The 15,312-nt window shown below is 36.8% G+C and overlaps 1 protein-coding gene across 1 annotated transcript; it reads right to left on the minus strand.

Annotated features, from left to right (window-relative positions):
• Positions 1-3,440: 3,440 nt before the first annotated feature.
• On the minus strand, positions 3,441-15,104 carry LOC128223355 (uncharacterized). The gene is made up of 11 exons (XM_052932634.1): positions 14,859-15,104; positions 13,188-13,461; positions 12,108-12,241; positions 10,544-10,711; positions 9,417-9,572; positions 8,398-8,509; positions 7,429-7,523; positions 6,083-6,308; positions 5,130-5,222; positions 4,143-4,299; positions 3,441-3,756 (listed from the first exon to the last, which is right to left on the minus strand). The coding sequence occupies exons 1-11, from the start codon at positions 15,102-15,104 to the stop codon at positions 3,441-3,443; spliced, it is 1,977 nt and encodes a 658-aa protein (XP_052788594.1).
• Positions 15,105-15,312: the final 208 nt, after the last annotated feature.

Raw genomic sequence — 15,312 nt, forward strand, 5'->3', positions numbered from 1 at the left:
ATACAACTCACCCGTACTGTAGTTGATAAACAGCGCCAAAAACGTCGGAGCATTCATGACGGTCCGGTATTTGCTTAATCCCGCACAGAATTAACGTTCGTTGCCATGTAGCCAATGTCGATAATCCGTAACTCGCAAATTTCAATTAATGACCCCAGGACATTGAGTTTGATAGTACAGCACGCAGTAATACCCATCCTAATTACCATCGGGAGAACCGTTTTCAATATTCCGTAAAACACTTGTTTTGATACGTTCCCGACCATATGTCGTCCCAGGAGGATATGACATAGACGGAGCGTTAACTTGCTGGTAATTAATTAGTAGATGTCCTGTTATGTCATGGTGTTGGTTAGGTTGGAATCGACTTGTATACATGCAAGCTATTCTAACTTACATATGTTTGTTTTTTGATAGACCAAATGTTCCAAAGTTTGTAGAATCATTGCAAGTACAAACAGAACTACTTGTATATCATTAGCGATGCATTTTTATAAAGGTTTTTAACTAAGAAAAACTTTTTTTCATATTTAATAGTTTTATCATCCCTCGGATAAAACTTTATATGTATATAAGATTTGTAACCACGATCTCCTCACAGTGATATTATTATATGTGGTGTTTGTTCTCAAAATACGATTAATGCATTTGTTATTAACTTGTATCGTTTTATCACATTTATTGTCACTAGCGGATCCGAGGGGGGGGGGGGGCTGGATCCGTACAAGTTTACTTATTATTTTAATACGCTCAAAATTCACCATTTTGGATTAGAAATATTAAATTTTTCTTGGGAGAGTATACCCAACCCCCTTCAAGCACTTTCAACCAAATAAATGTTGGTTTTGAGAGAGGGACTCAAGTCCAAAGGTTATACCCCTCAGTTACCCCCCACCCCTAACGTCGATTCCTGGGTACCGCCCCTGATCGTCAAAAGGGTCGATAAGCTTTCTGTTATACTAATACAATGAAAGCTGCAGGGACACGGCACGTCACTAATCTCTATCATCCAGACGCTCTTGTCTGATCCGGTTCCTTCAACCGCTCAATGTAAATGTATTGACGTTATTAACTTGGATCAAAGCGGCTGAATGATTGAGACTATCATTTAACGAAGGCCATGTTGAGGGAGAAGTTAAGGTGTAAACAAATCCTAACGTGAAAGGGAGACACACAACGTCACAAAGCAACAAACTCCGACGACAACATATCGTCACCTTGGTGCAAGAACTCAATATTTGCTCCTAGTTCTATACCCAGTTGTTGAGTTGTTGCACTAGGGTGACGATATGTACCAAAATATGATTATTAATAATATTGGGGTTCCACATTGGAGCAGTCAGTGAGACAGAGGTCATCGGGTCGTTTAAACCATTTTTTGAAAATTCAACCTCATACTTGTCGCAAAATGTATAAACAAAGTAATTCAGATCTCATTTTTAAGTCAAATACTGGACGTCTGAACTGGACGAAATAAACTGAACAATGTCAGATTAATTCATTAGCGGATATGGGTGACTGCGCATAAAAGTAGTTCCCATAATTATAACATTTTAGGCTAAAATGTGGTAAACACGAATATTAAGGCACCGTCTAAAAACAACTGTCAATAAAAGCAGTTGGGAATTCACTTTGGTCTTAAATAAGTAAATAAGTACTTGAGTTCGACCTCAGTTCAAAATTTAAAATATATGAATACTGGTATGCGGGTTTGGCCCTAAATCGGAGGATAGGGTAAATTATAATTTATTATTTTTGCAACTTTCATTTGAAATCATGTTGACATGTTAAATATTTTTGAAGACATTTTTTCTAAACATGTAAGATAAATCATTGGTAACATAAAATAAACGCAAAGGTGGTGAATGGCGTTTAATTACGCTTTGGGGAAACTTAAAAATGGGGATCGGTGTAATGTCACTACTTCTCTCAGTTCCCGAAACATTAAATTTGTCCTTTGAGGGTTGAAAACACAAACAACATGCTTAAAATATAGGCGTAGCCATGATTGACCAATTTAATGACCCGTCTTATTTCCAAGGCCATATCTGTTGTATAGTGGCCGAGATGGTCCAATTGTACCAACATCAATCTAGATGTTATATTCGTACGTAGACAAAATCACAAACAAAAACTGTTGACGAAGGTATGAACATTTATTGTCATCTTATGAACTGCTAATAGTGTATGATACAATAACCTCAATAACGTTGTTTTCTAATTAAGGTGAATATTTAATGATGCGCTCTCATATCTTAATACAGTCGAAACTCGCTATGTCGAACTCTGTTATCTCGATGTCCTGGTTATGTCGAGCTTTTCTCGAAAATGTGTTAAGTTAGATATGTTTTGTATTTCAGTAATATCGAATATATAAGCAAGAATATTTAAATATTTTAGTATAAGCTTTTCGGTGGATTATAGAGATTTATCAGTGAAAAAAAATGGTATTTTTAGTTCCAAATCAAACGTCAGCTCGCACAGGGCTTGGATACAATTTCGACGACGTCAATAATTAACTGACGTTAGATGCGCATACAACTCTGTGCGCTTTTTCTAAAAAAAGTGCAAGTTGAATGACTTTTAACTCTATTTTTACGCAATTAATAAAAACATAATATTTGTCTCAGTGTAAGATAGCAATACATTTCACCTCGTGAACTCCAAAAGGGAAATATATTACGATCTTACACTGAAACAAACACTTATCCTCTATTATATTTATACCGACGGCAATATTGCAAACGCTCTTTTTTTATCTTGAATGATTGATTGGAATGGGTCATTTCACCTTCGATTTCAGCTGAAATAAAGAACAAAAATAACCGCAATACATGTAGCTTGAACTCTGTTTGTGCAATCAATTAGTTTACATATAAGTTAACAGTAAGAAATACCCTTCAAATAACACCAAAACAACATGGGGTTATTAGACATCGAAATTAACCATGGTTGCAAATAGTTCAATGTAATGCGTATTTGCATGTCAAATACCTTAAAGGGACTAGACACCAGATAGCCCAAAAAGGCTATAAATGCAGTATTTCCTCAAAATAAACATAGACTTGTCAATGCAAGCTAGAAGGTGGTCGATAACATTTGTCTACATGATTTAAAGAATAAACGCTAACAGTCAAGTTGCTGTCTCATCTGAGTTTCCGCGTTTAAAAAAGCGCATAATGGTTTCCGAGTTGAACTTATATCTGTTTTCTGAGTACAGATAAATATACCGACGCTATTATTAAACTTACTGGGATTTACTTGATAGACAACACCAGTATATTTTAAACTGGAAAAAAATGCGCAAACTGTGAAAGATGCATATGTTTATTATATCATTGCGTTGAACACAACGATGTCAATTTTTGACAATTTTATTTTTTTACATGCAGTTGAATCATCTTGTGTCTAGTCCCTTTAAACGAAAGATTCTGGAACAATTAACCGACTATATACCCGACGGCACAGGACCTGGAATGCTGAACCCAGACCGTATTCTTAGGGCAGTATTTTAGGTAGGCGTCCCCGTACTGATCACAATGGATATATCTAGTATGGTCTCCGGGGAACTCATAGAACTGAAGATCCGCGTAGGGCCCTGTCTCAACGCATGGGTTGGGTATGTCAAGATCTTCGTTACGATCAAGGTCGTGAACGAAACTGCTAAGGCACCTGTTAGCAAGAGGCGACCAATGCTGGTGTTCCGGACACCGTTTGGTCGGCTGCGGCATTGGTGTCGCGGTCGTTGTCGGTCGTCTTGTTGGTACATAGGGGGGAGTAGTGGTTGTTGGTGCTGGGGTTGTTGTCGTCGTTGTTGTTGTAGGGGTTGTGGTGGTGGTGGTAGTGGTGGTTGTGGTGGTGGAAGTAGTGGTATTAGTTTCGCTGGAACATCTGTTTGAAATAATAAAACAGAAGAGGTTCAAAAATAAGCAGTGAGTATATTATAAATATGTTAATTCACGTATAAAAAATGATTTAGTTATTTAAATACTTCCTGATCAATAATTTTAAGAAGACAGTGAAAAAGAGTAAACACTTAATTTGAAAATATTCTATATCGGCGTTATTTGCTTGTATTAAAAATGATGCTCTATCAAATCATTAATCATTAGTATGGTATGGTTTATACGTGGTTGTCTTACGAGCTGTAGGAGCTGGCGTCGAAATGCTGTCCTTGTTCGCAGGAAACCACGATCAGCTTACCCGAAGAACAGAACAGGAAGCGAGTTGGCTGTCCGGGGTAGGCTGCGCGGTACATATCCGCGCCCTGGCATGGCAGCAAGGCCGCTATACTGGGAGCTGGTGGAGCAATAGAGCGGCACTTTTCATTTAAAGGTATATACGAACACAGTTTGGCTGTGAGTTATAGGCGGCGCGGTACCGGTCCGCGCCCTTGAACGACAAGCCATACCCATTTATTCATTTAAAGCTGCACTCTCACAGATTTAACTTTTCGATAATCTTTTTTTGGTCTGGAAACGGTTCGCAGATATTTACGCAAAAATTGGGTAATTCCAAGACAAAATAAGTTGTCAAAGCGATAAATCTGTGAGAGTGAAGCTTTAACTACATGGCCACAAATTCCAAAGTTCAAAAAGCGCCAAAATATCATTTTCTATCTGTACCTAAATAATATGCATTTTTAATCCTTAAGGTCATATGAGTTACTTACGATAATGCATTAACATAAAATCAAAATAATTTTGCATCAACCTTTATTGTGCTCCTTTAATTAAAAGCTGCACTCTCAGTCACATATACCATTTTTACAACTTTTTTTTATTTTTGTCTTGAAAAGAGCATTTTTTGCGTAAATTTCTGCAAACCAATGATAAAAGATTGCTGACAAAAAAAAGGCCGCAGATTTTCATATTTCCGTTCGAAAATCAGTGTTTTATGGCTTAAATCGTTACTTACGGTTTGAGAAAATTGCATAAAAAATCAATTTTTGAACTTATATATCAAAATCTGCTATCTATTTTTGTCAGTAGTCTTATATAACTGGTTTCTATGGATTTTCACAAAAAAAAAATGCTCGTTCCAAGACAACAAATAAATAAAAAAAAGTTGTCAAAACGTTCAATCTGTGAGCGTGCGCCTTTAACGTATAGTTGTATAAATACACTTACATGGCGTGTCGGTGATGATGAAGGGACTGCTTGTAAAGTCATCGAAACCACAGTCCGACATCAGCCCACCCGCCACACACAACATCCGGTCGTCTGTAACACGGAGGAAAAATGTAAGCATATTTTAAACCTTCGCGAGTGGCGTTTTATAGTTATCATATTAATGTAAAATAAATCCTAACTATAGGAGTATAAGGAAATTATTGATTCACGAGTCGTTTTCAGCCCATGATCGGTAAATAGTACTAAATACTGATAAGTACAAAAATCACAGGTGTCCGTCACATAGCTTGGGCACTAAAATATTGCCCTTCAGTCCAAGTTTGATATTGTTAAAAAAGTAATGACATGACATTTCAATAAGGTTCTAAGCGTTTTACTTGCTAAAATAGTATAAAATATACATTTCAAGGTGATCATGTCGAGAAATCCTAAAAGGGAACCACATTGCCCTTAACAATTTCAAATTTTTACTTATACCATTAACAAAATATTATATTTTTAACACTGAAATAAAGGTGAAAGCCTACCATTGTAAGCTCCCAGAAAAATAAAACTTGCTAGCTCATTCCTAAATTCTAACAAAATGAAATGCGCAGACTCAAAACTGAAAACGCGAAAAAACGATGAAGAGGTTCAAAAATTACGAAAAAGCCATCCTAAAACACCTTAAATACAAACTGACATGCACATTTTGCGTATACATGCATTACAATAAGTAGCTGAAATATCATTCCCATGTGAACTCGATGATTAAGAGGCGTTTTTGTTGTTGCAATAAATCTGCTTTTAATTTTTAAATCCACTCAAGTCAATAGCAGGAGTTCTTCCCTTTACAAGCAAAACAGCAAAAACCTCGATATTTCGTTTTCATGTGAAATGGGTGAAAAAGCCATGGGCCGTCGTTGGGTCTAAGGGAAAAACAGACCTTTTCTTTCATCGTTCGAACTTACTTATTCGCAGGTGATTTCCGACCTTGACTTCCACCGCGAAATAAGTAGTGCAGCTTGATGACGTCACGTTCCGGATGGCTAGAAGTAAACGTGACGTATCACGCACGTGTATCACCAGGGGCGACGAGGTCAAGGCCGTTTCGTTGAATTCGTATAGCGCTTCGCTCGGGATGTAGGAATTAGTGGGTGAGCCGTACACGGCCAGGGCGCCGGAAAACGTCTTTATCTAAATTTTAGGAATTTGTTGCATATATATTGAACAATACTGTATATATGTTTAAACAACCATAACTGTATCACTTAAGACACTAGGCTATAAAACACTTTTGTACACCGTTCGTAGAACAACGAACATGACGTATAAGCACATTGAGTTATGCACCAGTCAATTTAGATCACGCCCCCCCCCACGCGGTGGTTTTGTTTTCGCGCCGAAAAAAGCGGAGAATGTGCCTAACCTAGGATGCCCCTGGGGTGCGAGGGCAGGGACTTTACCAGAAGTTTGTCCAAGCAGGCCGGGGATTTTGCCGGGGATTTGCTGGACCGAAAGTCAAAGTCCCAACTATTCCCCAGATCGGGGGGGGGGGGGCGTGGTTACAATTGACTGGTGCATTATAGCGTGGCTATCATTTTCACGTTTTTTTTGTTACGATTGTAGGTATCAGTATCTGACTTAACGATTAGCCACAGGCTAAACTAATCATTATCAATGTTCATGTAACACGTTGTACTCGCGTATAATTTGTATAGTCCATAGAGAATTATAATACAAGTGTTGCCTATTAAATCTTTCCGCTTATGCACCAGTCAATAGGTACCACGGCCCCAGGATCGGGGGTATACCGGGGATAGCGTGGGAAATGGGCCGTGTTTTTTTTTACCTTTCAGGCAACTCAGGTGGCCTAGCAGTTTTGAGTGAATGCGGTGGTTTTGTTTTCGCATCGAAAATAGCGCGGAATGGGCTTTGCCTAGGTATCCCAGGGTTCGGGGGGAATTTGGCGGGGATTTTTCCAGCAGTTTGTCCCCGCAGAACGGAGATTTTACCCAAAGTCAAAGTCCCCGATATTCCCCGGACCCGGGGGACGGGGATGGGCGTGGTCACAACTGATTGGTGCATTATGTATATTGATAATAAAAAATGGTCCTTTCAAGAATACGCTAGCTCATCCGATCATATGTAACACTTTGGGAAGTTTAAAGCGCCAGTCGCACCTGATGCGGTTCTGTTGCGGGGGAGTTTATAATAACCATCATGACTGACAGAAGCGCCGGCGGTCAGCCGGGCATGCAGTGGTGACGAGAGGGAGGAATGTTATGGGTGTGTCTTATGTAATTTTACTCCTTACCTCCACAGTGACACCACTTGTTTGTGGCAGCACCTCCAGGTTTATGTCGGAGCCACACTGGAACATGTACGATGTAGGCGTCAGTCTGACAGGCTCTGAGGAGGATACACTTAATTGAGTAACTGCAGTTTTTTTTCTTTATTTAGTAACATTGCAATGGCAAATGAATTTGGGGTATTAAAGCCATGTAGTCGTAACGAACCAGAAACGTGATCTATGCTTATTATCTATAAAAAGGACTATGGCAGATATGAACAAAAGCTAAATATGTGATGATAGTATTATTCTTTGAACCGCAAAATGATTGGACTTTTTAATGCTGCATGGATGGTATTCAAAATTGGCCTTAGATCTAAGAACGATGTAGCTAATCGGATTGCGTGATATTTATACAGTGAATGCATGAACGTCAATGATGTATGACCATAAGATTGACTAAAGTTGAATATTGAATACAACCACAGATCAATGTCAAAACCAAACAACATAATTTTAAAGCTCAACAGCAACCTTCACACTTGATCCTCTGTGCTTTTGAAGTATAAATAATTTGGCATATTTGGAACATATATGTTGAAGATGTTGAGATGTTCGCTTGACGTGAATGTAAGGTTAGATATGGGTTATAAAGGTTGATGCATTTTTTTATTATTTTGATGCATTTTTATATTTAAACCATTTGCACTCAATGGTTTTAATCTAAAAAAACATATGACTAAGGTTATGATAAAAATAACCTTTATAAATGTTCGTTAATAGCTACTAAGCCAGAAATTCTCCGTCTAAAATAGCGCCAAAATTTCGGTAATATTCTTTTATCTGTACCTCAATTATGTGTCATTTTTGATTTTATCATTAAAATCAATGGAGTTAAATCATGATGATAATGCATTAAAATTAAAAAAAAAAAAATGCATCAGTGTTTATTGTGCCCCTTTAATGTTGCTTCCAAATCCTCGTTCTACACACCTTGACTAGCCATGAGGACAGTCTGGTGGGCGACTCCTGGCAGCGTGTCAAAGTTGCTTACATACTGGGTGTAGACACACTGTGGTTCGCTGACAACTAGACGCAACTCTTGCTGGAAAAATATTGAGAGAGAGAGCTGGCGTCAATTAACCGTAAACTTTCACAGCTTTAATTTTGGAAGGCGACCCCGTACAGGTCGCTAACATACTGTGTATAGATACAGGTCGATTTAATTGGGTTCGACTTTGTTCTTTTAGAATTTAAAACGGTCTGCCTCGACTTTTATAAACTTTTATAAATTTTATAAAAAAAAAAATGTCACTCCCCATCCCCTCCTCCTGTCTTAAACAAACAATGCAAAACAAAAATAACAATACATAATATACAGCTGTCCTGCTGGTATCCGCAGGGTAGGGTCGTATAGCCTCTTACATACGGGATGTATACACACTAGCCTTAACTCTTGCTGGAAAATAGTTTTGTAGAAGTTATAGATTTCATTGTTCTACGGATATACGTCAATTGGGCCAATATAAATTAATTGCTTGATTTTCCTTCATTTTTTCTACGTGGGGGCGTGGGAGGGGATGGGGAGTGACATTTTATTATTTTTATTTTTCTTAGGTGACTGTTTCACCGTTGGATATATGTTCATGTTATTTCTCATTGAATAAGGGACCATAAACATATGTTTCTAGACGAACCACGAATATGATCGTAACATTTCTCCCTTTTTTACATGAGGATGTTAGACATCAACACGGTAGGTATGAATAAATGCTGTGTCCGGATAGTACCGGACTTATACGCAAAACCCGGACCCTTTTTCGACGTTTTTTAGTCAATAAAATTTAAGGGGCGGCGAAAAAAGAGGGGGCGGATGGGAATGAAAACAGGGCAGTTAGTTCGCATTCGCCTTAACGTGTTGCTGTTTTTATTTCCTGAAAACTAGTATGTCAAACAATAAGAGCCAATTAATTATTATTTTTAACAATTATACTGGGCATAAAACAGGTTACCTTATCCAGAAATTCGCCGACGCCGACAGCTGTGATGGTGGCGCCGGAGTAGCGGAGACGGCCCGCTGCCTCCACCGTCGCGGGGCTGTCGTCCGACCGTCCGTCCGTCACCAACACCACAATCTTTGCAGAATTAGGCCTTAAACCATTGGCGGGCTGTAGTATAAATACATTGGAATGAAATATGTAATAAATATTGGTACTTAAGATTTAGGACATCATTTTTCTGTGTTCAATCCCTCAAACTATTGTGTGTGATTTTTGCTTCATAATCTAGATTCATCTGTATGATGACCTAGATTAATTATAACCTATTATACTTTTAGCATGTATTTGTAAAGATTTTTAGAGTTTAGCCTTTTTTATACATGTATAGAAGTTTTAGAATTAACACGATTTTATAGAATTTGAGAGATACTTCGAGAGTATTGTAAAATGCACTAGAACAATTAAATTGTGTATATGAGGTTAAACATCTCTGATCTGGGTTCTTAGGTAAAATAAAAGTTTCTCATAAACTTTTAATCTAAAATTTTTGTACAGGGGGAGGGGGGGGGCGTGGTCCATAGGGGTGTGGTATAACAATGCACCCTGACCCTGTGCGGGAAACCACTCTTGGAACTCGGTCCATTATAATTAGTATTTACAAACTTTTTCACCTGACGGCTCATCTCAGAATATACATTCATTTTAAAGTCGAAAAAGGGGCATCAGTCGACATATATGAAAGCAAGAGTTATGGGCCTTGAAATAAATATAGTAGCGTAGTGTGTCTAGCAACGTGCGTTCCAAGTTACATTGTATATTGAATATCTTGCACAGTTTTGACTGACACCAAGGTTACAACAGCAACTTGACTTTTTTTCTTCGAAAACCAAGCGAGCAAAAAATAACCCACTATTAACATATACAGGTACATAATTATCTCCGTCGACTTCTTTGTTCAATTCTACCTAAAGGATGTAATGAAGGACTTAAGATGGCGGAGTGATTTTGTATTGGAATACATGTCTATTTTCTTCAAAGAGTCCGCATATAGGTGTGCTCGCAGACTTCCTGCAACATTACTGATGTACGTAAATGGCATGGCCTTGGGTCCAATCGCAAGAATATGACTATACGTTCACCTGAAACACGTTGTCAATGACGTGTGTGAGAGCGGCGGCGGTGCTGGTGCCACCAGGTGTGTAAGTGATGTTGGCGATAACGTTTAGGAGGGCGTGCTTTTGGTAGAAGTTGTTCAGGGCGAGTTTCGGGTACGCCACTGTGCTGAAGACCACTACCGCAACTTGCACCTGTAAATGGAAGAACTAGTTCAAAATATGTTTAGGAGTTTGCGTGGCTTTTAAGTTGGCACTATCGTCAAAGAGGCCTTGCTTGGTACATCAATAGAAGTACTTAAGTGTACAAAGGATTCTTATATTCAATGGTTACAATTAAGAGTCCTTCATAGAATATTACAAACAAATTCATTATTATATAAAATGAAGCTGATTTAAAATTATATTGGCTCCTTTTGTGAATGCCATGAAATAACGCTTTTACATCTCTTTTGGGATTGCAATAAAATACCACTAGCGGATTTAGAGGGGGGCGCTTCCGGCGCGCGCCCCCTCTAAAATCGTCAAAGTTTACTTTTTATGTCATTTTAGGAGATAAAAAATAATAAAATACGCCTATAATGCATCATTTCCAACTACAAATTGTTATTTTTTCTTGATTGCTTAACCCCCAATCCATATGCAAACAGTTTATGCCATACACTTTCGGTTCAGAGGGAGGGGTGCATGTCAAAAGGTTGCGCCCCTAAGTTACGCCCCCTCTAACGTTCATTCCTGGATCCGCCTCTGAATACAGCCGGTATTGCAGGATATGATACAGAAGTTGAATACAAATGACTCAAGTATTGTCATCAACAGTATGTTTGTATTGTTAGGTTCTGGAAATAATAACTTTAAATTTGATATACTTTTATTAGAATATAAGAAATTTATTTTTCTGTGTAAAAGAAAAAAAGTGTGTTCCAACAGTAATTGGTTTCAGAAATAGCCTTCAGTTAGCATGGAACATTTATGAAAATACAAATATTTCAGATAAATTTAAAAATGATAGGACATTTGTAAGAAATTGGTTCTTGTAACTACACTTTTCAGATTTCAAGGTTTCGTACAAAAGAATAAAACAATGTGTCATATGAACAAATTATATAGTTTTTACATGCATGTTCTATGGGGCTTTTTCTTCTTCTTCTTCTTCCGTTTTTTCAGTTGTTTTTGGTTTATATGTGCATTCGTAGTATTTCAATTATTACTGGTACTATTTAACTGCTTTCGTGTATCATGCTTGTAAGATTTGTATTATGTAATAACATACTATGATATGTAAAATGCATACATATTGTTGAAGAAATCCAAATTATTATTAATAATAATAATAAAATAAAAAAAATCCTCATGAAGTCATTAAGTCAATAACTGTTAAATTGAAATTTCTACGCGATCTACTTGCAATGTAGTTAAATGTAAAGATTGTTGACAATGTAAATCGCCCATAAACAGCCGAGGCTGTTTTAGTTCAAAATGGCCGAGGAGTTCCGAATGATTAAAAAAAAAACATATATAATTATATCAAACTATAAAGGCAATAGTTTAATCTGGTTGTCCACACTGTAATGACCATTGGTGTTCTTACTTTTCCACTGTCCGTGTCGAGTCCCTGTACAATCGTGGACACAAACTGCTTGGACCTCTCCAGATCCATGGGAGACATACTGGCAGAGCTGTCCAGAACAAACACTATGTCAACGTTGTGGGCGAACTCTATGCCTAGAAATATATATTTGGAAAAAAGAGGGTCATTTATGATCAGTTATCCTAACTCAAATTTGTAAACTATACGGTATGTTCTTCGTTTGTCATTGTTAAAGTGACACTCTTATTCGAAATCAATACATACACATATGTATAACAAACATCAATTTTGGGTGATAAACCTTCAAGAACTTACTAAATAATGCATTTTTGGAAAATATAAATTACTGAAAACAATAGTATAAATGTGTAATTATCAGCTGAAAACGTTTTAAGGTATTAAATGATTGGTGAGTCCTAAAATATTACTGCGATCAACTATCGTCTCATAAGGTAGCAATACCGTGTTTCCTGCACGCTTCTTCCAAATTTAACTCGGTATCATTCATTTGTTCATCTTTTTTGGCATATCAAAACAATGGTATTAAATGTGTTAAATCTTATTTGGGAATAATAGTGCATCTTTAAAGAAAAGGGATGTGGGTTCCAATGTTAAGGGGTTCCAAATAAGCCTTTCGCTTTCTGTTCTATCCTTTACATGTATATGTATGTTGTATACAGTCGAACCCCGTTGGGTCGAACTCGCTTGGCTCGAATTCCTCGTTGGCTCGAACTGGATGTAAAGGACCCATTTCTTCATACTGAAGGCAAGCATTCCGACTTGGCTCAATTTTTTGAGGATCGAAGTCATAGCTATTTAGAGCCAATGAGGTTCGACTGTATATACTATATTACATTAGGTATTGTTTAAACCAAAGAAATATGTGTTTAACATCAGCCTGATGTTTTTTTTTCAACCTTGCAATGTCTAACATCTGTAGTATATGCAAATCAATACTCGAGGGTTAATATACACGAAGTTTACAAACAGGTAAGCCAACCTAGATCCCAATAAATGATTAAATGACGCTTTTGTTTTTGTTCACTTAATAAAAAAAATGTGCATGTGACAAACAATTACCTTTCTCCAGTTCCGCTGTTTCGTTTATAAATTTCTCCTTAAGCTGGGTACCATTTGCCCAGAACGAGGCTTGAGCCTCGGTTGTGATCGGAATACCTTGACTACCAGATTTCAAAATGGCGGACAGCTCAGAGGCGATGGCAGAATACAGGGGTTTTCTAAGATCATCATATGCTACCTTATCCCATCTGATAGCAAAATTTTGCGAAATTTGATCTCGCAATGTCTGCAGACGTCGTTCTGTCTTCGTTGCATTGAAATCTGAGACATCAATCTGAAAAATGTGTTTGACCCAATGTATGTCAGTGTGTGTGTGTCTACCACGTGATAAATTACGTCATAAATACTATGTCGGAAGTCAATATATTGCATCAAATGAAGACTTTAAACAAAGATAACTGTACAATGTTTTCACCATATTTAATAAATGAAACATGGTGCAGTCTACGCCGCTTACATAGCCCAGCATTCGGTATTTTACTAGTTTAAGTGTTTGATTGAGTCAGTGTTTAGTTTCTTAAAATTCTTCGACGAACCTTTTCACAAAATCACCGCCTGATGGAGCATTTTCAAAACATTATATTGGAAACAAGTTTGTCGAAGTGTTTGTGGAAAAAAATCACCTAATCAAACTCCGATAATAAAACGAAGGCGATAATCTTTAAGCGGCATAGACTGCCCTTTGTTTCATTTAAAATGGTGAAGAAAAAGAAAAGTTGTCTTTGTTTATATTGATATTTTACCGAAGAATCTCTCATTGTATTTGCTTAAAATTAGAATTATGAATCACAAATTTCCTATTGAAGTAGGGCGTGGTCAAAATGTTGAGAGATTTCGTAGAACATGTCAATTGTGTAGTAGTAATAGTTTAGGTGATGAATTTCATTACTTGTTTGAATGTCAACATTTTTCAGACGATAGAAAGAAAAATATTAAATTGTACTTTTGTCGTAACTCTAATTGTATTAAGTTAGATCAATTAATGAACAGTAAAAACAAAAAAGAAGAACTTATTAAACTGGCTATATTTTGTAAATCCCTTTTATCTAATGTCAAATAGTCATTCTCCTTTAAAAACAATAGGACTTATATGTCTTAGTATTTCCTATTATAGGAAACTGTATGTAATATATGTCCACTTTGTTTATATATATATATATATATATATATATATAATATATATATATATATATATATATATATATATATATATATATATATATATATATATATATATATATATATATGTTTAATTAATTGTTTGTTAAAGCGTTATTGTTCTGATCACATGGTTGTAATAACCCATGATCTAAATAAATCTTGAAATCTTGAAATCTAATTCATCATTCGAAGCAAAATGGAAAGCATTTATGTCGTAATTTAGCACGTGGTACATTGTTAAAAATCAAATTTTCATTTCTTTGCAGTAAACAATTTTGTTACCCGGCCAACAGGAGCAACTATGTTGTATGATGTGAGTTCGGTTACTTCAAAATTTCGGAATTTGGTGCAATTATTTGCATTCAGATATCAACTCATGATTGCATAGATACGTTGGAATTAATTGGAAACTAAATGGTGCCTTTCAAGAGAAACACTTATCGTGATTAAACAAGACAGCAAATCTGTTTGGAGGAATGGTTTAATGAATATAGTAAAGAGATGAATTACCTTCCATATCCCTCCTTGAAATCCCATAACAAACGTATACGGATTAGTACCGTCATGCGTGTCAACGTAAGCCTTACGCCGTAGATACAACAGGTGGTCGTCGAATAAACAACTGCGGCGTAACTTAGAAATAACGCTATCAACCACTACCGCCCCGCTTGCGTCATTTTCGCGTGTTAAGTCGGAAAAGGAACACACACATGTTGAAATTACCAACGAATTTATGAGTATAAATACGCTATTCATGACGATTTCTTTTACACTTTTTTTAAAAAGTTTTAACCATCCGATTTACACAAATATTTAATGAAGAATGTTTAATTTGGTTACGGTTTGGTCTTACAATATTTGAGCGAATTCACTGAAATATCGCAAACATTACTGAAGCCGGTTGATAAAGGAGTTTTACTTTATACCAGTCTGAAAATATCAAGGGTGTGATTCATTGAGTTTC

Source organism: Mya arenaria, chromosome 17, assembly GCF_026914265.1.
Source record: "Mya arenaria isolate MELC-2E11 chromosome 17, ASM2691426v1".
Taxonomy (NCBI): domain Eukaryota; kingdom Metazoa; phylum Mollusca; class Bivalvia; order Myida; family Myidae; genus Mya; species Mya arenaria.

Excerpts from the sequence above, each read along its gene's own strand:
- LOC128223355 (XM_052932634.1), bottom strand. The coding sequence starts at position 15,104 with ATGAATAGCGTATTTATACTCATAAATTCGTTGGTAATTTCAACATGT. Across the intron at positions 9,573-10,543 it reads TCATTGACAACGTGTTTCAG|CCCGCCAATGGTTTAAGGCC; the intron begins GTGAACGTATAG and ends TTTATACTACAG. Across the intron at positions 4,300-5,129 it reads CATCATCACCGACACGCCAT|CTCCCAGTATAGCGGCCTTG; the intron begins GTAAGTGTATTT and ends TTGCTCCACCAG.